Source organism: Zophobas morio, unplaced genomic scaffold (genome assembly GCF_036711695.1).
Source record: "Zophobas morio isolate AGI-343-1 ecotype UQ-CSIRO unplaced genomic scaffold, CSIRO_AGI_Zmor_V1 ptg000011l, whole genome shotgun sequence".
In the NCBI taxonomy this organism is placed as follows: domain Eukaryota; kingdom Metazoa; phylum Arthropoda; class Insecta; order Coleoptera; family Tenebrionidae; genus Zophobas; species Zophobas morio.
The window spans coordinates 390822-415008 of record NW_026972116.1 but is presented as its reverse complement, the minus strand read 5'-3'; the positions used below and the strand labels follow the sequence as shown (position 1 = coordinate 415008).

The 24187-nt window shown below is 36.1% G+C and overlaps 2 protein-coding genes and 1 long non-coding RNA gene across 15 annotated transcripts in view; 1 reads left to right on the top strand and 2 right to left on the bottom strand.

Annotated features, from left to right (window-relative positions):
* LOC135126608 (protein artichoke) overlaps positions 1-24187 on the top strand; it is a 491663-nt gene that overhangs the window by 193698 nt on the left and 273778 nt on the right. The gene's annotated exons all lie outside the window — the stretch shown is intronic.
* On the bottom strand, positions 1541-2160 carry LOC135127392 (uncharacterized). Its single transcript, XR_010280204.1, has 2 exons — positions 2018-2160; positions 1541-1963 (listed from the first exon to the last, which is right to left on the bottom strand). It is a non-coding gene; the product is annotated as an uncharacterized LOC135127392 (long non-coding RNA).
* Positions 22469-23194, bottom strand: LOC135126859 (uncharacterized protein K02A2.6-like). Its single transcript, XM_064053051.1, has one exon. It carries the CDS (start codon positions 23192-23194, stop codon positions 22469-22471), a length of 726 nt encoding a protein of 241 aa, XP_063909121.1.

Here is a 24187-nt window from a genome sequence, read left to right as displayed (position 1 = left end):
ACACGTCACAATGTTGACACTACCCGACTATTTTAAGGTTACTATGGCAACGGAAAGTTAGAATGCACGTGTGCGGGAAGTTCGACCTCCCTGGTGAATGCGCGAAAGTCATAAAAAAAGGTCATGAGTGTGAAATAGTAATTTACGCAACTAGTTCGGGATAGCCTGCTTCCCGCATGAACGCTTGTTTGAGGCACGACCGAAGGGAGTGCCGCATTTGCGTGAATGCGGGAAGCAGGCTCACGAACGTGTTGTGTACAATATTTTTTGCGACGAATAAACCTTTAAACCGAAGAGATTAACTGTGAGTTATTTATAAACAACGCCATTGACAGCGCCGTCAACACGTCACAATGTTGACACTACCCGAGTATTTTAAGGTTACCATGGCAACGGGAAGTTAAATGCACGTGTGCGGGAAGTTCGACCTCCCGCACTCTGGTGAATGCGCGAAAGCTATCAAAAAAGGTCATGAGTGCAAAAAGTAAATTTTCGTAACGGCATTAATCCTATACACATAATCGGAAAAAACTCCTCTGGCAGGGGCAATTTATTTTAAAAATGCTATCTTGGCATTGTAGCTATTTGACTCGTTATTTGATAGTTATTTGACCATAACTGTCAAACGGAATAAAGAACGCATTGGTGTTGCCAATATGATTATTTTAAAATTAAATTTCACCGTCCACAAGAGATTTTTTTTTCGATTATATGGTAGATTTTACAAGTGACCAGTGGCGGCTCCTCGGGGTGGGCAGGGTGGGCAATGCCCACCCTATTTGATTGTTTATGATACGAAGTAAAATATTGTTTTTTTTTTCTTTTTTAAAATATATTATATGTATACACAAATAATTATCGTCGTAAACATCATTTAAGCCAACGGATTTTCTTCATTACATCCCGCAGTTTCCGCAACTGAGAAATTGCAGTTGCAAAAAAGTGCGTCAGATCTCGGCGTTATACGGTTCATGTGAGGATGGGCTAGTCCACCCTGGTCCACCCTCTTGATTGTAAGCAACGACATACGTTCGGTTTTCTATGTACGTAATTGAGAGTAAAGAATTCGAAACGCGCGTCTTTGCATATTCGTGTTTTCTTGCTTCAAGCGGGGCAGGACGCCCTGGCCTCAACGTATATCTCAAACGCTGCAGAATCGGATCTCTCGATATTCGATTCAAGGATCCAATAAATTAATTTCGATTTTTTTACTTCTTCTGTATTGTAAAAGTATAGAGGTAATTATTATTATTACTCTATTGAAATATGGGTAAGGTAGTAAGGAAAATAATGTTATGCGAAAATTCTTGAATACTATTGTTACAGAAAAGAGCTACACCATAATAATTAATAAATACTTTTTCATATCAAATGAAAATTTGTAATAACCATATTCTTGTATTATGACACCGTGTAAACTTTATAATGAATTATAAATTTAAAAATCCGAATAACCAATGATGAGAATAAGTACTGTTACGACACCTTTTGTGCCGACCGACCTATGCGCTGGTGGAGATGGGGTATACAAAAAAGACGGTTAACTTACTTATTTCTAATGAAACAAGGAATACACTGGACGCGACACAGCGCCCTTCAAATCACAGATTAATTACCAAATTACACCTTAGCACCTTAGCTTAACATGTACACAGTGGGTCGCACACAGCGCCCTTTTTGATACGAATTACCACCATACAAGTTGCTTCCTCCCTCCTTTGTAGGCAAGTCCTGCGGGAGGATTCGTGGGGGGAAAAATCTGGCACGGCGGTTCCTCTCGTTTTCGTGACGCCCCCTTTGTCGGCTCAGTGGGACGAGTCGGGAGGTGTGGAGGCCTGAGGAATTCTTACGGTCTCCCCAAAGGTTTTTCGTTCTTCTTCCCAAAAGAAACTAGTAACGCCACGTCGAAGAGGAAAAAGTTGTAGACAAAAAAACAGAAAAGAAATCGAAAACTTGGCTGTCTCTGTGCAAAGGAAAACCTGGTTTATACGGGATCTCGCAAGGGTGACTTACTTACGGTTCTCTCTTACACTCACTCGCACCCCCGGTAACTTTTCCGGGCTGTCGCTCCCCCAAAAGTTACAACCCCGTACTTTTTGCGTCCGCTGCCGACCGTTACTAGATTCTGTTTAAACGCGATCTCGTCGGATGAGTTGCGGAAATTCCCGATTAGGCGACAAATCGCGCTTTCCCTGCTCAAAATGCCACTCGTTCACCGCAGTCTCTCACTTGCGCCTGACTCGCTGTTATCTAGGCAACCCCTTATTTTCGAACCGTAACAGTACCTAATACATTTATTATTGCAGTACGTATGTGACATGTGTATTTTTTTATTATTACATATGCATTTTTGTTTCATAAAGTGAATGCTTTGTTAACTGTAGCAAAGTCAACAAAAGTTAAATATACGCTTAATTTATTATTTAATTCAGACTGTCCGCACAGGTTTGTAACGCGTTCGCTCTAGCATGGGTGGGCAAATCCACCCTGAAAATCGGAAGCACTCGGCATGGTTCGTCCTCGTCGGAGACACGACTCAATTCAATTCAGTCAGATCAGAAACTTCATTGTGGATAGTGCATTTAATTATAAAATGTAGCGTATTCAAATTACCAAATAGTTAGGCGGGTACCAAAGTAGGTACTTTCTAGCAATTTTTTTTAATGGCAAATCCTACTGTAAGCTGTGCAAATAATATTAGAGAAGTGGTAAAGAAGGCATTAAAGACATTGAGTTTTTGTTTTTAATAAATAAATTCAGTAGTATGGAACTTGATATTTATGAATTATTTGTTTATAAATTAAGATCATGTCCCGAAATGAAACAATTGGTCATCACAAACTCTCGTGGCAGTAATAAAGGCTTTAATCAAAGTTCGGACAATAAATATTACCTACCTATTGATTGATCGGTAGTGAAACAAACAAAACTGTTGGAAATATCTGATATTTAACATAAAACTAAATTACGAACACTTTAGAATTCCACAAGAAGAGCGATATAAAATATATTGCTACTGCCTTACAAAAACATGACCAATCTGAATAAACGAAATTTACTTGGAAAACGAAGTGAAACTATAGAAAATTCTCTTAAATTCGGCGTTTATTCGATATGATAATTTTCTTGGCTACACAAAAACATACATTTCGGGGACAAGATGAATGGCAAATTTCTCTTAAAGTAAATTCGATGATAAATTTAAAAAGTTTTTTGGAGGAGTCTTTGGTAATTAGTGGTTTTCAGAACGATTATTTTGGAATTATTTTTATTTTATTTGTTATTGTTAACTTTGTTAGTATTTTGAGAATTTATTTTTTGTTTCATTTGGCATTTTTAATTTTGCTTTTACAATAATTTTCCAAATTGCTGCTTTTTCTAAGTGTAGCTTATCTCAAAGGTTTAAAATTTAATGTTTTCTCGTCATGTTATTTCAAAATCTTTACATGTTGGGATCATTATTTGAGTTTTTAGTTCTATAAACACCTAACAAATCTATTTATGTGCTGAACCTTTTTTTTGTTCCTCTTTCCTCTTCTAGCAAGAGTCTTCGACGTTCTCGTTGGTTCTTGCTGACCGACATTGTAAGTAATATTTATAAAATAATATATATATATGTAATATACATAAAATATTTGTTATATTATATTGATTGACATGCAGCACCAAAACAAAAACACGTTCTCACAAAATGATTAATTATATATATATATATATATTTTTTTTTCATACATGTTATAACCTACCTATAATGCTTTGCCCACCCATCAAAAATCACCACGAGCCGCCACTGCAAGTGACATTAGATTTTTTCATATGTGTATCAACTGATTTTTTTGCATTCGGGGACGTGTTTGTGGCTACATTTGTTTAAGGTCACAATAGGTATGCTTTGTAGTAGCGGTAGCTGAATAATGTTTAACATTCATTTATATAACATAAAATATTATGGTTGTTAATACTCACGTTAGAAGGGGACGAAGTATGGGTAAGCGACAAGTTTTATGACTTGAGTCCGTACTGTGTCAGGGTCGAACTAGGCGAATATCGAGCAATAATTGTCTGGAAAATCCCAAATAGTGTGGTTGCATTGCTCGCTACTTGTCGAAATACAATGTTCGGTGTTCGCCCCATGTTGGAATTTTGTGTCGCTTCAAAGTGAACGAATATTTGCACAAACACGTGCTTAGAACTCCATCCAGACATTCGGATCTGCTAGGAAACATTGTTTTTGCACTCATGACCTTTTTTGATGGCTTCCGCGCATTCACCAGGTTGCGGGAGGTCGAACTTCCCGCACACGTACATTTTAACTTTCCGTTGCCATGGTAACCTTAAAATAGTCGGGCAGTGTCAACATTGTGACGTGTTGTCGGCGCTGTCAATGCCGTTGTTTACAAATAACAGTTAATCTCTTTAGTTTAAAGGTTTATTCGTTGCAAAAAATATTGTACACAACACGTTCGTGGGCCTGCTTCCCACATTCACGCAAATGCGGCACTCCCCTCGGTCATGCCGCAAAGAAGCGTTCATGCGGGAGGCAGGCTATAAATAAATAAATAAATAAATGAATGAATACTTTATTTCCAACAGGTTAATATACACCCAATTGCAGGGAACGATGTAATTAAAACTGAAACATTACTTACATGATGTTATAACTAAAACATTTAATCAAACTAAATAATCACTTAATTAATACCGCTATCCCATTGCGTAAGTCACACATTAAATTAACTGGAGTTTTGCGTAAAACATCGGTTCTATTCGCTGAACAATAAAATATAGTACGCTGTCGGGAGTTGATTCTTGGTACTTTAGTTTATTAAGCAACTGGGGCACATCGACTTTATTATTCAGCATATTGAACAAAATCTTGACGACAGTAACAATTCTTCTTGTTTTTAACGAAACAAAATTAAATCTAGTCAACAAATCTAAATGACTAAATCCTCTTTCCGGATAGAATCTGTCTAAACAAAAACATAAAAATTTGAAAAATTTGCGCTGTACCAACTCTAAGTTATTAATATGGACATCATATATTGGATACCATATAAAAGCGTGATCTTACCAATGTAAAATATAGTGTGCATAAAGTATGAACGTTACAAAAATCATTACAAGTTCTATAAACAAAACCGTACATCTTAATAGGCTTGTGAAATATTAGTCGTTATATGTTCAACAAAGGTTAATCTGGAATCAAAAATTATTCCTAAGTTTTTGTAACTATCCTTACGGCTTAACAGAACATTTAATATTTGATAATTAAAGATTAAGGGATTTTGTCTTTTTGAATATGAAACAATATAGCACTTGTCTCTATTTAGTGTTAAACGATTATCTTTACACCAACTAATGACAGCATTCACATTACATTGAAGAATTTTACAATCTTCGACAGAATTTATTTCCTTATATAACTTGAGGTCATCCGCAAATAGAAGTTTCTCATAAGAAATATCTTGAACAATATCATTGATAAATAGAAGAAATAACAGTGGTCCCAAATTTGAACCCTGTGGCACGCCAGATGTAAGAGTGAACACCTTGGAACAAAAATTTCGATATCTTACGACTTGACTCCTTTCAGTGATATATGATAAAAACAATCGGAGTAATGAATCTGGAAAGCCGAACCCTCGAAGTTTGTTTAACAAAATAAAATGATCAATTTGATGGAAAGCTTTTCGAAAATCTGTATAAACTGTATCCACTTGGCTTTTTTTGTCCATTGCTTCGGAAGTATATTGCCAGATTTGTTATTGTAGATCTTTTTTGCATAAAGCCATGTTGATCTTGCGATATAAAACCTTTCACTAAAGCGTAAATCTGCTTGTACATGATCGATTCAAAGATTTTTGCAAAATTACATAAAATACTAATCGGTCAATAGTTCATTACATCACTTGTATCCCCTGACTTGAAGATGAGACAAACACATGGTTTTTTCCAAATGTCTGGGATTTTACTTTGTTTCAATATTAAATTAAAGTGTTTTTGTAGAGGCTGGGCAAAGATTAATGCGCAATCTTTTACTAAAAGGCTGGGAATACCATCAGGCCCGGTCGTAAAATAATCTTTTGACTTTTTTAACGTCACCAATACGTCATCTTCAGACATGGAGGTTACATTTACGAACAGTTGCGCAACAACTTCATTGTCAGTGGTTGACAAATTACACGGTTTTGACTGAATATAAACTTGACTGAAGTAATCACTGAACGCGTACACTATTTCATCAGGAGAAAAAAACTCAACATTCTTGTAATGCATCACACCAGGAATTCTGCTGTGACCTGCTTTGTTATGTACAAATGACCGGAAACTCTTGGGATTTTTTGATCGTTTTTAATATGATGTAGGTATTTTACATAGGAGGCTTTAATTAAGTTCTTACAGCGAGAATAGTATACTTTAAACAAATTGTGATATTTTTCAGAGTTATGTCCTCTATACAATTTCAGCATATTAAATGTACTTCGAATGGAGTTAAGTATTTCTTTATCAAACCACGCAGGATACTGATTATTACAACCTTGTTTAGGGTACTTAGGAACTGTTTTATTAAAAATTAATTGTAGTTTATTATAAAAGAGGGAACATGCTTCATTGACACAAATATTTTGATGTAGAAAGTCCCAATTAGTTGATAATAGCATCTCGTATAACAAAGGAAAGTTGGCCTTTCTAAAGTTAAATTGTTCGCTGTGATTGTTCATAGGAAAAAACTTGTGCGATTTGATATTGAAATTTACACATATGGAAAGAGTAGGATGATGAGCCTCTTCGTCAACAAGGATTAGTTCGGAAAGCTCAACTAGACAACCAATATTAGAAAAAACTAAGTCCAATGTATGTTGTTGCATATTTCTTATATTATTATTTTAAGAAAGATTATGAAATTCTTTAAAATTATTTAATGTAGAGATTGAACTGATTGACTATGCTTAACGTAAATTCAGAAACGTTAAAATCTCCCAGTAACATGATGTTACTATTAGAAAATGTATTTAATGTTGTTACGTGGCTCTCGACCGCGACTCGGCTCAACCGGGAAGGCCGTGGGTGATGGTACAAAAAAAAAAAAAATAAAAGAAAATTGGAGCCTACAATTAATTAAATTTATTTAGAACGGGGGGGAGGTGAGTGACTGTGTGACTGAGTACAAACTATCGATCTAAGTATAAAAAAAACTTAAATAAATTACTATCCTAACCTTATAGTACTTCGCGTCCGTACCGCAACAGTGCCGTTCCTGGCGGTGGCGAAAATGCCGAACGCGAATATACTTAACCGAGAAAATAATAAAAAAAAAAAATACAAGAAAATAAAATAATACCTAATACCCTATAACTAACGCCTCTCCTTCTTTCCGGAGTCCAACACGGCGTCCTCACTTAGAAAATGGGGTGGGGCGGGGCGGCTAGTTGACCTTCGTCCAAACTTCACACAGAAAAACCTTTCCACGCCAAGAGCGCAAAAAGATGGCAGCACGTAGAAACGAGGAGGGAAAAAAAAACCCAATGGTAAAAATAAAGCGAAGAAAGAAAAAAAGGCCTCTGATGGTGTGCGGCCTTAAAGTAGATTTTCGGGGGTCTCAAAAACACAGGACACACGTCCTCGTTCCCAAATGCGGTGGCCTCAAATCGTCTCTAACGCAATTTGGAGAAGAGTAATGCCACAACTGGCTAAAATAAGGGCTCTACCTCCAAAAATGGCGCCTTCGCACTGGATACCCTGAAAACACTTGCACCCGTTCCCAACGACTCGAAAAATCAGAATGGAGTCCCTCCTGGTTTTTTTTTCCTTTCTGTGGCATGCGCGGTCTGAAATACCCAAATTGATTGAGGAAGGGGAAAATATCGATCCCCCAATCAATGAGAGCTGTCAACTAACCTCACAAACTCATGTAAATAAACAAAATCAACCAAAATCGTATCAATGTACTTATAAGTTCAAAAAGTAATTCAAAATTCTGAAAATTAATACGTGGAGGAATGTAAACACATAAAACAATTAAAGATTCATGAGTGTCGGTAACTTTCGCACCTACAATGTCAACCGTTGGTATGATGCTGGTAATTGAAGTAAGATCCGTAACAGTCGGTTTATACTTATCCCGAATGGCTAGCAATACACCACCACCTTTGGAAACTTGTAAGTTTTTGAAATTTCTGTCCTTACGGTACACCACAATATCACTCGGAAATAATTCATTCATTGTTGCAAATGTCATCAGAAAGCCAAGTCTCCGACAAAGCAAATAAATCATAATCAACATACCAACATAGACAGTTGTAAAAATGTTTTGATCGCAAACCTCGAACATTTTGATATAAACAGCGTATTGCAGTCCTATAAGTGGGTGTGACTGCTAGTTTAACGAAGGCGAAGACGATTCTGACTTTACTATTTTAGGAAGGTACCAAATTCTTAAATTTACTTCACCACTATTAATACGAGCATTTAATTGGCTTTAAACTTCATTATATAACTGAATTTGTTTAGCTGATTTGTCGAAGGATAATGAAATATTTGAAAATGCGGTGTTGATTTTCAGTACTTTCGCGTTTTTGATAAATTTGTGAATCCCGAACTAGTTGTGTAAATTACTATAATATCATTATTTGAAAATATTCCCTTGTTTAACTGTCTTACTGTGGCTGATGTCAACCATTTGTCAATAAATTATTGATAAAATTTAAAGATTCTTTTGAGCTATGACGCCAATTTCCTACTACAAAAAAACTCGGTTGTCTGTAAAGTCGGTTTACTGACGATAGTTGAACGTGACAACGTCTTAAGAAAATACTGATGGAATGGTTTTGGGCTTTTGATTTTGAAGCAGCGATTATTGGCTGCGCGAATGGCGTTGCTAAAGTAAATGCTACAGCATCTTGAACCTCCATGGGTTCACTCATTGAAGGTAAAGGCTTATTCGTAACATCCTCTGGTTTGTCAGGCTTTTTTTCCATGGTGCGTTTGTAAGCAGTTCTGCAAAATAAATCGTCGTTCGAAACAATTTAAATAAAATTCTTAAAATATTATCGTTGTCACGTCAAAATTGACACTACATTCACTTTTCACTGCACTTGATACTCGACCAAAACATGTAAATGTACTATAATATAGCAGCTGTCCACGCAGACGCATCGCTCACTCAAGTAGGAGAGAGACGGATGGCGAACGCTGCCGAACGCGAAGGCCGATTGTGCCTCTTTGTCGCTCGTTCCGCGTTCTCGCTTGCACTTCAAGCCTTACATGGAACGTGACAGAGCGATGTAACCATAGAAATGAGGTAACGTCGCATGAGTCATGCTTTTTCGAGCGTGCAGCCGGCTCCATCGATTTATAAGACGTTATCACGTCAAAATACAAATAAAAGCAGCCCAGTTAAGAATTCCAAAAAGTACCTAGTTGCAGTTTAATTGTAAGGGTACGTGTCCACTTGAGAGCAGCGTACCTAAATAATATAGAACTAAGGGTAGTAGAAATCGAAGCAATACATTTTTATTGGTGGATCATTTTTTCCAAAGCCTATTTAAGTCCAAAAATTTAATTCAGTGCAGTGCACTGTCAGTCTGACGTTATTACTAGACATTCGCCTAATTTACTTAAAAATGACTTGCTCCAATGTAAAAGGTTGTCATCTGAGAGAGGAAAACCCTTGAAAAGTCTATTGCTCAGGGTTCATCTCCACGTACTTTGTGGATGAAGAAAATGGACTCTTGCGTGCTACTTTCCAAACGGTGGGAAAATACAAACAAACGAACGAACGAACGAACGAACGAACGAACGAACGAACGAACGAACGAACGAACGAACGAACGAACGAACGAACGAACGAACGAACGAACGAACGAACGAACGAACGAACGAACGAACGAACGAACGAACGAACGAACGAACGAACGAACGAACGAACGAACGAACGAACGAACGAACGAACGAACGAACGAACGAACGAACGAACGAACGAACGAACGAACGAACGAACGAACGAACGAACGAACGAACGAACGAACGAACGAACGAACGAACGAACGAACGAACGAACGAACGAACGAACGAACGAACGAACGAACGAACGAACGAACGAACGAACGAACGAACGAACGAACGAACGAACGAACGAACGAACGAACGAACGAACGAACGAACGAACGAACGAACGAACGAACGAACGAACGAACGAACGAACGAACGAACGAACGAACGAACGAACGAACGAACGAACGAACGAACGAACGAACGAACGAACGAACGAACGAACGAACGAACGAACGAACGAACGAACGAACGAACGAACGAACGAACGAACGAACGAACGAACGAACGAACGAACGAACGAACGAACGAACGAACGAACGAACGAACGAACGAACGAACGAACGAACGAACGAACGAACGAACGAACGAACGAACGAACGAACGAACGAACGAACGAACGAACGAACGAACGAACGAACGAACGAACGAACGAACGAACGAACGAACGAACGAACGAACGAACGAACGAACGAACGAACGAACGAACGAACGAACGAACGAACGAACGAACGAACGAACGAACGAACGAACGAACGAACGAACGAACGAACGAACGAACGAACGAACGAACGAACGAACGAACGAACGAACGAACGAACGAACGAACAAACAAATACATGCTTTATTTCCAAACAGGTTACAAACCCAGTTTCAGGAAATCTCTAAAAAACAAAAGTAATATACAGGGTGTTATTGAAAGGTACGTACAACAAAATTGACAGTTATTTGCGAAGTCTAAGAAGTCTGAAAAACTTGTTTTGTGTTATCAAAATTATAAGGGGAAAATCAAACCTTATCCAACCTTTTTGGACGCTACTGAAGGATAAATGTGTAAAATTAATGTATTTTAGTAAATCCTAGCAACTGTAGCAGTAAAACTTTTATCAAGACTAAATGTTGTTATAGAAACGAAAGATGATCTTTTTATCAGAGGCGTACAACGAATTTGGACATAAATTTTAATAATTTTTATCTCTAAAAGGTGAACACATTTACGTGAACTGTTTTTCACTTTTAGCACCACTTCGAGACCAATTGACCAGTAAAGTAAGGTTAGAATTTAGAATGCACGGCAGTTCATAATTCAAAAATTCTACTATGGGTTTCTTATGGGAGCTTGATTTTACAGACAAAATACGCCGCATAGGTAGAAATCTTAACTAGTTCATGCTACAAGCGATAAAGGCTGTACAATTATCTTCCTGCTACTAAAGGTTTAACTATATAAAAAGCTTCTGTTAAAGAAATAATGCAAATTAAAAACAACTCTATCCATCGAAGTAACGTACATCGTTTCTAACGTCTTGCGCATGAGTGAAACGGGAAATCCAAAAACCCTTGGGAAAGAAAAAGAACGCGAATATTTTGCGGTACTAGTGACGTCTAGATCGTGAAAATCCCCAAAATATGACAGTTGATTTCGTACTTTGATCACAACAAACAATCATAATCAATTTTTGGGTGATATTATATAGTTCTGTGATATTAGTTCACATTAGGTTGTATATGTCTGTGGACTGGTTTTTTTGTATTTGTTATTAATAATGACAGAAAGACATGTGTTAACAATAGGGGCAATTACCAATTTTTTTTTTGTTGACGATCGGAAATTCATTGTGAACGGAGAAAATTCTTTGCAGTCAAATAACGTAGTGAAAGTCAATTGGTATACTGAATTAAATTAAATGTGCTTGAAGAGTTTATTCGAGCTAGAATGCGAAATAACCAGGTATAAGGTTATGGTAAGTTAATGTATATTGATAAAAGTTCTGTATCAAGTACAATTATGAGGTATTTTGTTTTATTATGCATAGATATTCCTTAAGAGAGGCAACATGTGAAACCCTAAGAGGTGCATTTGTATGTCACCATATGGCTACACCTGCCCTACACGGACGTTATAATGTATGTATTTTGGACCAATAATTTGCGTTCTTGGGACGTACATCTGAAGAAAAGTGAATCAGCTGAGGTCAGAGCTGTGATCTCTGAAAATTCTTTTAATCCTCAAGTCAACCTAAAAACAGCTAATGTTGAGGTACAACTTCATGCAAGCTTACGACAAACTGATGGGAGCGAAGCACCACAGCGAAGCACTGCTTTGGCTATTGGGCTCTAAACCAGAAAAATCTCAAGAAAATCTACTTCACAGTGTCGAAGAACTATTAGTGTCTGAGGACTATTTAAATGGACCATCAAGACGACAGTTTGTGGGTCAGTTTTTCACCAAAAGTGAATCAGATTTTTCATTAGGAAGTGCAATTTTTTATTGTAGAATATTTTTTTTGTTTTGAAATAAATTGTTCTTTAAATAGGCATCTTGCACGTTTTTGAGTAAAACCAGAAAATGATTCAGCAGAACTCATAAAACAAGGGTATTGTTGTAAAAAGTACATGGGATTATTCATAGTGTAGCAATAAATTATTAAAAATTAATATTTAAATCACGCGCACTTTTGGGCGTGACGTCATAAGCCATACATTGTTGCCAAGTCGAGGATGTTTCCATATTAATATAGGGACTTTTTATGGTCGGCTGTACTGTCAAGTGCGGCTGTGCCAAAAAACAGCGTTGGACAAATAGCGCGCGATTAAAAAACTGCGACAAAACAGCGCCGAGACAAAAAAGCGCTGTAAAAAATGGCGTAGGACAATATCATTTAGAGTCTAAAGGGCCCGGGCGCTAGGACAAATTATCACGCGACAAAATAATCTGCGACAATTAATAGTTACCTATTATTGTATTATGTATTGTCTTATTACTATTAGGCATATAAAACACGTCAAAAAAGGGTAGACAAGCGAGAATAATGTCCTGATGTGAATATTAATATGAATATTGACATAAATGTTAAAAATTACCTTTACTAGCCCAATAAGACGTCTCAAAACGGTAATACTATGGCCTCATAATAGATCGGTTATGAATAAACCACACAAAATCAACTCAACTTTAATTCAGAACTAGAAACATACTATTCAAAAATTAAACAAACAATAAACGATTAAAGCGATAAGTTTAACGCCACAGATTTCAAATAGTTTTCAACATTTTCAAATGAGTACTCCGAAACCAATACTTTCAACAGCTTTCTCAGCTGAACATATTTACAGTTGGCCGATTCTCGATCTCTTATTCCCGATCTGTACCTCGCCATATGCATTTCTGTAGCACTTTGTTCCCTGTCTAATAAGCTTATGGATTTGAGGGTGTTGGCAATCCAAAGAGTGCTTGAAAGAGTCGTGCCAAGCTTCTAACTAGTTGTTCGTCCTTGGTAGGTCCGTTAACATTCGATCAAACATATTCCAGATGTTGATATCGTACCTAGGCCTCAAATTATGCATTCGTTTTCCGATGTAAGTTTTCTCCCAATATTCTACTAAAGGTAGCAGTTCATGAGGAAAATTTTCATCGATAATCTCCAACGCAAACTACACGTCCCTTACAGGTACAAATGCGAGAGCAAGCAACATCTTACATCCTATTCTTACTTCGCTGTTGTTCCGTTAGATGGGTTTGCTGAATTTTTCGCCATAAACTTTGGCTAAGAATGCTTGCCCGAAACCCGAAACAGATTCTGACAATATTCAAAGATGTTATTTCGAAGTCCACCAAAACTGTTTCTGGGCCCAAGTTTGGTTCCACTTCCAGTATGCTTTCAAAAAATTTCATGTAAGTTTGTTCTTGCTTGTTGGGCAATAGACCGAATATCACAGGAATCGATTTTCCGCCTATTATTATGTGCACGGTAAATAATTATTGAAATAATGGAGGCGAGGTCTTGAATGTACCGTCGATCGCCTAGTGGCGAAACTCCTTTAATGTGTCCAAATTCGTTCTGGTGCCAAAAACAAGAATTCTTTGGTTATCTCCCAAGTCTGTGTCTAAGAATAGAAAATTTTCACCTCTTTCCGAAATCCTGTGGTGTTCTTCAATTACGACTTCCTCTCGGCAGGTAAAATTACCAGAGCTTCTCGAGTCGTATGTCGGTAAGAGGACTGCGGCTTCTTCGGAAGTACCTCCAATGGAGGTTTGAATTATCTGCCTTGGTTTTGGAAGTTTCTGCCAATTCCCTCATAGATTGCTTCACCCTTCCGACTTCTCTCTTCGCCGGATCTGAGCCGTGACAATGAGCCGTTGTTGGAGTCGGTTCACTTGAATTTTCTGACACTAGCAATCTCCCTTTGCATCCCTTTTGAGAACACCTCCAAGAAACGGAATGGATGTTCTCTTTGTCTCTGCGGTAGCGGTAACCACCATAAAACAATATTCTTCCACCTTTTTGCGATTTCGCAAATTCCATGACAGGCGTTTGAAAATTTGACAAAATAAGAAAAACTTTGGACTGGCACAAACCTACTACAGAGCGAAAAATGCTGCGCTATTTCATGGCACAATAAAATGTCCCAGCGCTATTTAATCGCGTGCTGTTTTGTCTCGGGGCTATTTTTTCCCATATTATTTAATTACTGGACTTTTTTGTCTCGGCGCTCTTTTGTCGCGGTTTTTTTAGTCGCGCGTTATTTTGTCCTACGCTCTTTTTTGGCAGAGCCGACATCGTAAAATAGGTTATAAAATTATAAGAGGTTATGTATGACGCGTACATAACCTCAAGTTATGTACGCGTCATTGAAGAACAAGTTCTTCAATGCTGCCATGTTCAGCACTGATATGATTGGACTATGGCTTATGACGTCAGAGACCACGTTCCGCCTTTAAAATAAAACTCAAGAATTAAGACTCTGGATATTTTTTACAATTTTTTTTTCAACTTTTGTTGAGGACTTTAGGTTCTATATTACATAGGGAATACTTGCACCAATTTTTATTAAAATTGGCAGTTGAGTGCAAGTACCCTATTGTGATTTTTTTTAAATGGGTGTTTCAGACCCAATTCGTACTAAAACGAAAGTGATTTTTACTTGTACATGAAAGGTTTAATCAGGAATGCTAAGTTTTTCCTTTTCTAGCAAAAATATGTGAAAAGAAAAAAGCTTCGGATTGATGATGAATTGATGATTCTTAAATCAAAATTTGGCAATTGATTGAAAACATTTGCAAATATGAGATCTCCTTTATGTATTATTTCAAATCCACAGCCGTATCTGTCGCATCTGAAAATCAAAGCCACATATGTGGAGGGGGAAGTGAATGCCAGTATGAACCACTGTACGACATACGTTCGAGGCAAATGTAATGGTAAAAGTTGAATTTAAATATTTATTAAATACCACCAGTTCCGTTCATGTTTGGTATCAAGATCAACAGTAAAAATATCAGTCTTCATGGTACAAGTAGTGGGATATATAAGAAAATTACTTTAATGGTAGAATTTAAGCGTTAAAATGACGCCTCCATTTCACCCATAAGGATTACACGGGGAACTGAAATACGGGTCTCGTGTTATGAACTGAGTTCAAATTTCGCGCGTCATTCACTTTACTGGTCAATTGCCAATTTTATTTTGTACGTACCTTTCAATAACACGCTGTATATTACCAAACAATAGGAATATTAAAAAAGAATAAATATCTATAAAAAAAGAATTAAAAAGAAAATAATACAATTTCAACTAAGTAAATATAAATAAATACGTCTTCTAGTTAAATGTTGTTAGGTGGCGTCTGCAGGTGATGTTAACAATAAAGTTCAAAGAATCGAAATGTATATCACAAAACTTAGATATGTTATTATCATTACAAATATATTTTTCTTTTGGACTATATCAACATTATATAACATTTCAAGATCACAAATCTGTGGTCCTGTGTTTGAAAAATTAAAAAGGGCATCGAGCATTGTTTTTTGAAGTAATATAGTAATATAGAAGTAGTTTTTTAATAAGCTGTAAACACTCCTAGCGACGCACTGGCTACGACCTTGTGGACCAGATCAAAGCGTCTCCGCTACTCGCCGTAAAACACACCTTGCTTCAACTGGGGAATTGCATCCGTAAGATAAATTTCCGCCTACTGCTTGTAACTCATTGTACACAAATAATTGTAAAACTTTCTAATCTCTCGAGTGTTCGCAACCCTCTCACTGGGGAAGGAGTGATGTGGCGCCATCTATGTAGGCCTGTACCGCGGCGTTTCCCCACACCAGAGGGCTAGTGAGAATTAGTACCTTTTAGTTTGGCTCTGATGTCAACACCGTTTTGCATTTCCTCTTATATAAACAACGTTTGTGAATAAATTGCTAATTGTTGGGGATTGAGAGTTATTGAGCACCTGACCAACAAACTCATATGTAAGATCCATCTTAGAGTACAACTCAGTTGTCTGGAGTCCTTATTATATTGTCCACATAACATCTTTAGAACGAGTGCAACGAAAGTTTACTAAATATCTTTATTTTAAAAAATATGGTACATATCCAACACTACATTATCCTCATGATATACTTTTGCGGCAATTAAACTTAGTACCACTCTCTATAAGAAGAGACTATTATTATGTTTTTATTCAAAATTTTTCACAATATCCTACAAGATGGCGCTTTATTAGAACACATACATATACAGAGAGTTCATTAATGATCGAGAACCACGTGATCAGTTAATTATTTGTAACTAATAAATCGATTGGCATTATTGATTAATGATAAATTATTTTTTGCGCTGCCATAGTTGTAATTGACATTTTACGTTGACACGTGGCGTGTCGCAATGGCAATGAAAAAGGATCTAGTGTTGCAAAATACAAACGAGGAATTTAAGCTTTGAAAAAATAAATTGATTATCACAAAGTAATTACTACTAATTGATAATCATGTATCTAAAGTTATTATAACAAAAAGTGGCTCGAAATTTAAAAAAAGTGCAATTTACGTTGTAATCTTAAATAGGGGAATTTGTTGATCAAAATTTAGATTTGTAGTAATTTGACAGTTGACACTAATCGGTGGTTTGGTTTATGTTGTTGACAACTATTATGTTATTACTGTTTGTTAGTAGTTCTTGTTAATTAAAAAAACCGTTTAAACTTGACGTTATTCGCAACCTCACGCTGAATCATAATCACAAGATTTTCTCTGATCTGGAGCCGTATATAAAAATGTTTCCACTGGTAAGTATTTCAGACTTCTTGGGCTTGTGTCATTCTGCCGCTTTAAAAACGCTGTTAATTTATAAAATTTCGAATGATTAATGTTATGTTTGATGCCAAGAGTACTTTTCAGGACTGAATATGTTGTCCACAGTGTGGATGCTTTCATAATTTCCGACTTAATTTGGAAATAAACCAAGAGCGTCGTTCCAGAAAATTCGCGTATTTTATTTTCTTCGCACCACTTGATGAATTGTTGATATTCGGCTTCATATGGACCTGCGGATTTTGCAGGCAACAAATTTGCAGTTGCTTTATCTGCAGTTCTCTGAATACGTGCACGATTTTCCATTTCAACTTTGAAATTCGAAATCTAGCCCGGACAAATTGACAGATTGGTATTTGACGTATTTGGTGATAAATTCAATACCAACATAATTTCGGTTCAGTAATATTTATTCTTTTAGCGATTGAAAACTGTTATTTTTTCAAAGAGGCAGCGCAAAAAATATTGTATGATACTCGTGTGAAAACTCCATTGCATTACTCACTTACATACAGCGCTCGACTGCGTCTCGCGCCGTATTCCCGTTCATAATGCAATGGACCGTTTTCAACACTTGTTTCATAAATAACTATTTACTAAATTGTTATTGTTTATCTGCCATTAGTGTCATTTACGATCAATAGCGTCCTTGTAGTAATAATTCCCATTCTCGTTCTGTTTTTAGTGTTTTCTAATTGTTTACTTACATACAAATCAGTTCTTTTCAGAACTAACTACTTGAAATTAACAACTGTGTGGTACGTAATCAAATTTGGTAAAATTTTACAAAACGCAGGCACTGTTCGTATTCACACAAACTGTTTGCACAAAACTCTTCTAGAGCACCCCCTGATCACGTTCCTCACCTTCAAATGTTGTGCCACAAAAAATTGTTAAATTTTGCATTCCTGCACTCTTTAATATCAGCCGTTGCTAATATAACCTAACTTTTTACAGTCACCAATGCGCGGAAGGGTAATGTCTGATTTTTAATAGACACACGGGTTCTTCGCGCCCACAGACTATCCCCTCGCGCCATATACCCCATCACAAACATATTCTTTAACGTGGAACTTCTTGCTCCGTGATCATTTAGTTGTTGGAATTGGTGCCAGTTAAATTGCGTGTGTAGTATGTATTTGGTGGCCTATATCGGCCGCAACTATAGTGTGCGAACACTGAATGTTTTTCTGACACAAGGTGTCATTTACACATCTGAAGGTTAGAAACGTGTTCAGGGGGTACTGCAGAAGAGTTCTGTGGAAACGGTTTGTGCGAAGGCGAATGGTGCGTTGTGTGAAGTTTCACACCAAATGTCTATATGTATAAAATTAAGTAGGTACGTTTACTTTGGCATTTTCAGGAAAACTTGTTGTTTAACAATGGTTTTCACACCCGAACAGGATGCTTTCATCCTGATGGCTCACTTTCGAAGTGGAACCCGAAACCCAGACGGAACCTGGTCTTATTCACTGCAGTCTTGTTTGACCAATTTGCGGAAGCCTGCCAACGTTGGGTATCAAACATTTGCAAATCATAAGGGGGTCGATCCTTGTTCATCGTTTTGAGACTAAAAATTGTATTTGCAAAGGAAAGACAACTGTCAGAAAAACTGTTTTGACTGAAGAAGTTACGGAAGACATCCAGCATCGGTTAGAACAAAGTCCAAATAAATCTATACAAAAATTATTATCAGCACAGACAGGTAAAGATTGGTTGTCAGATTTTTTATTTTTTAAAAGTTAAATTGTTGCAGGTCTTTCAGTTGGAAGTTGCCATAAAGCACTACATAAAGTTGTGCACATGCACCCGTATAAAGTTTCAGTCGTCCATGAATTACTTCCACCGGATTTTGAGCGAAGAATAAATTATTGCCAATGATTTAATAATAATTTAAATGATGATGCCTTATTATACTTAACATTTTTCACTGATGAGGCATGGTTTCATTTGAGTGGATACGTGAATAGTCAAAATTATAGAACGTGGGCAACTGAGAATCCTCATTCTTTTGTAGAAACTAGTTTGCATCCAATAAAAGTTGGAGTTTGGGTAGCCATTTCAAGAAGAAGAATTATAGGACCGATTTTTTTTCACAATACGGTGAATGCTGGAAGATATCGCACTAATATTCTACAACCCTTTTTCGAACAACTGCATGATGACGAATTCCAGTATGGTTACTTTCAGCAAGACGGAGCGACGGCACATACAGCAGGAAGCACACTTCGTTTCTTGCAGGAAATTTATGACGATCGAATTATAAGTCAAGGACTATGGCCCCCAAGATCGCCAGATCTCACCGCGCCGGATTTTTTTTTGTTTGGTCATTTGAAGAACAATGTTTTCAAAAATAGGTTGCATACCATTAATGAGCTGCAACAAGCAATAACCCATGAAATTGAAAATACAACTCCTTACACTCTTCAACGAGTATTTGATAATATGAAAAGAAGAGTAAATATGTGTATTGCTAACGAAGGAAATCATTTTCAACATGTATTGTAAATGCCTAAATAAAAACAATTTATGAAATGCTTTATTTTTACTTCCCGAGCGTAAGCAAAGGAAGTATTGTAATCGAGTCCGTCGGCCGACTCTCTACTTTTACGTTTTCTCGATCTTTCATGACCCCTAGAAGACGAAGAAATAGGTCTCCCATTTCCGTCTGTCTGTCCGTCTGTCTGCCGTCCCGGATTTTTATTAGACAGATAATCTCCGAAAGTACTGGACCGATTGTTGTGAAATTTTGTACTTATATTAAGAATATCATGTAGATGGTAAAACGCTAACAAAAATTTGTCTAATCATCCCCACCACTAATGCGATGACGTCACTTCAAAATTGTACATAGTAAATGGGTTTTCAATTGTATAAAATAACATAGTCCTACACATGTAGTTTACAACTCTGAATCGACTTTTCACCCGAAACGTCCAGATTTTTGGAAAAAAAATCAAAATTATAAAACAACATTTTGAAATTTAATTTTTAATCTGCTAACCAGAATGCTTTGAAATGTTGCAGATGTTTTAAGGCTATAAAGAGCATCATAAATCTTTAGTCAAAAAATATTTGCTTATCCCCTCCAAAAACTTGATGACGTCAGCTCAAAAGTTTGTGGAATAAATCATATCTAAAATGTACAAAATATGATGAGTCTGTACTTGTGATCTATCACTCCATTCATATTTTTTGGATTTGCATATACAGGTGACTCAAAAAAATTAATGAAAGCGTAAATATATTTTATTGATTTAATCAGGAACTATAAAACCGAATGCTCTGAAATCTTGCAGATGTTTTAAGGTCATAAGGAGCATAATAAATGTTTAGTCAAAATATATTTGCTTATCCCCTCCAAAAACTTGATGACGTCAGCTCGAAAGTTTGCCGAATAAATCATATCTAAAATGTACAAAATATGATGATCCTGTACTTGTCATTTATCACTCCATTCATATTTTTTGGATTTGCATATACAGAGTGACTCAAAAAAATTAATGAATGCGTAAATATATTTTATTGATTTAATCAGGAACTACAAAACGGAATGCTCTGACATCTTGCACATGTTTTAAGGTTATAAAGAGCATAATAAATGTTTAGTCAAAATATATTTGCTTATCCCCTCCAAAAACTTGATGACGTCAGCTCGAAAGTTTGCCGAATAAATCATATCTAAAATGTACAAAATATGATCAGTCTGTACTTGTGATCTATCACTCCATTCATATTTTTTGGATTTGCATATACAGGGTGATTCAAGAAAATAAATGAAAGCGTAAATTTATTTTACTGATTTACTCAGGAACTACAAAACCGAATGCTTCGAAATCTTGAAGATATTTTAAAATTATCATAAACATGGTAAATTTTTGATCAAAACGTATTTGGTCGTCCCCCCTAAAAAATTTATGACGTCACCACAAAATTTTACTGAATAAATCCTATCTAAAATGTACAAAATATGGTGAGTCTCTTCTTGTGATTTATCATTCCATTCAAATTTTTTCGATTTGCATATACAGGCTGACTCAAAAAAATTAATGAATGCGTAAATTTATTTTATTGATTTAATCAGGAACTACAAAACCGAATGCTTTGAAATCTTGCAGATGTTTTAAGGTTATAAAGAGCATAATAAATTTTTAGTCAAAATATATTTGGTTATCTTCTACAAAAAACTGATGACGTCAGCTCAAAAGTTTGCCGAATAAATCGTATCTAAAATGTACAAAATATGATGAGTCTGTACTTGTGATTTATCATTCCATTCATATTTATGGATTTGCATATGCAGGGTGACTCAAAAAAATTAATGAAGGCGTGAATTTATTTTATCGATTTAATCAGGAATTCCAAAACCGAATGCTTTGAAATCTTGGGAATATTTTAAAGTTATTATAAGCATGGTAAACTTTTGTTCAAAAGGTATTTGTTCATCCCTCCTAAAAAAATTTATGACGTCACCCTTAAATTTTGCTGAATAAATCCTATCTAAAATGCAAAAAATATGATGAGTTTGTACTTGTGATTTATCATTCCATTCATATTTTTTAGATTTTCTTAAGAGGTGGTTCAAAAAAATTAATGAAGTCAATTTATTTTATTGATTAAATTAAAGGCAACACTTATTATTAGTATTACACCCCAACCAACCCAATTTGGTAGACACAAAATTTGTTAAAGGAAGAACTCGGTTGAAACATAAGGGTAGCACGCTTATTTACATCGACTTTAACATTACAGACCTGCATTTGTTTTATGCGTTCACTTGGTTCCGCGAATGTGAAATAGACATGTTTATAATCAACCAATTGTGAATTTCACCGTCAAGAATTAAAATAAAACCCAATGTTTTATATAATAAGCGGAAGTCGAAGCAATAAAACCGATGGTCGTTTTGTTTACAGTTTCTCTGTTTGACTCTCACGTATGCTGTTACGCCTGTTATCTTAAATTAAGAATGTTTATACATACACGATTTTCAGTTGCCTCTGATACGTATACGTGAGTAAATTGTTTCGTTATTTTATTGATTATTACAAATCAATATTCAAAACGACCCATTTCATTTTCCCGAAAATTTGAGAATATAATAATTTTATTCTTAGTATTACACTACATCTATCCCAACTGATATACGTGTCCTTGCAAAAATGTTGATGACGTCATCGCAATTTTTTTTTAAATTCCACACTACAAAAATGTAATGAGAAAAAAAACACAATAGGCATGCAGTCGTCAAGTTTCCGACAGCGAGGGAAGTACTGTCTAAACTCTTTAGACCAATTTTTTCACTATCTCTCCAGGTTTTCATATTGAGCCAGGTTTTTCTGGATAGTAAATTTTTTCTTTGATTTCGAATTCCGGTCTGTTTGTTGTGTGTCTGTCATAGTAAAATTTTTGTTTGTCTCGCGCTTCTTTTAGCTTTAAATGATATCTTTCTTTGTTAATGAGTTGGGGGGTTAACTGTTCTTTTGTTCGTGGCATATTATCTCTTAGAATCCTGGACATTAAAATTTGAGATGGTGTGTACGAGTTATAAACAGGAGTGTTGCGATAAGCAAGTAAAGCTAAGTGGATGTCTTCTTTGTCGTCGATGGTCTTTTTCAATAGTTTTTTGATGGTGCCAATTGTTCTTTCCGCCATGCCGTTACATTGTTGATTGTGCGGGGAGCTTGGTTTGATCTCAAAATTCCATTTGTGAGTAAAACTTATTATCTCTTGGCTAATTAGTTGCGTTCCTGAGTCACAAATCACAATGTTTGGTACCCCATGTCGAGCGAATATACTTTTTAATTTATCAATGATGTTTTTAGAAGTTAAATTTTTGCTCAAACTCATAACTTCAAGATATTTCGAATAGTAATCTACCAAAATCAAATAGTGTTCCTCATATAATTCATAGATATCCATTCCTACTTTGTACCATGGTATTTCGACAATTTCGTGTTGTATGAGTGGTTCTTTAGAATTTGAATTCATGTATTTTTGGCATGTTTCGCACTTTTTTATCATCTTCTCAATTTCTGTATTCATGTTGGGCCAGTAGATTGCTGTGCTAGCACGTTGAATGGATTTATTTATACCAAAATGTCCACTGTGAATGCTATTCAGTATTGTATTTCGCATTGAAGTTGGTATGATTATTTTATTTCCTTTAAAAATTAGATTCTGACCTTGTGTTATCTCATTTCTCAAGTTAATACGGTTTGACAGAGTCCGGTATTTGTCGTTTATTCATAGGCCAACCTGTTTCTATATATTTCTTTAGATGTTGAAGTGTGTCATCATTTTTTGTTTTTTCTTTTAATTCTTCCAATCTCTTATCAGTTATTATGATCGAACAAATTTGCATCTCCAGATCCAAATTGTCTTCATATTCTTCCTTCAAATATGCACGGGATAATGTATCTGCAACCAATAATTCTTTTCCGGGTTTGGAAACGATCGTTAGGTCATATTTTTGTTGTTTCAGCATCATTCTCTGTAAACGTTGAGGACAGTCATTTAAATTCTTTTTGAAGATGGGTACAAGTGGCTTATGATCAGTTTCGACTGTAACTGGTTGGCCATAAATGTATTGATGAAATTTGTCGACTCCGAAGCAGATGGCGAGCATCTCTTTTTCAATTTGTGCATATTTCTGTTGTGTTGAAGTCATTGCCTTGGAAGCATAACAACATGGGAGTCCTTTTTGAAGAAGTACAGCACCTAAACCAGATTTCGAAGCGTCAACGGATAACACAATTGGTTCCTTTGGATCAAAGTATTGTAGACAGGGTCTGTTTATTAGCATGACTTTAAGATTTCGAAAGGCTTCTTCTTGTGCATGATTCCTGACAAAACAATTTTTATCTCTGAGTATTTCCCGAAGTGGTGCAGTTTGTTCTGACAAATTTTTTATAAATCTTCCGACATATGTCACCATGCCCAAAAATCTTTGTAATTCTTGTTTTGTCGTTGGAGGTGGCATGTCTGCGATTGCCTTCAATTTCTCTTCATCTATGTGCATTCCTTTTTCCGAAAATT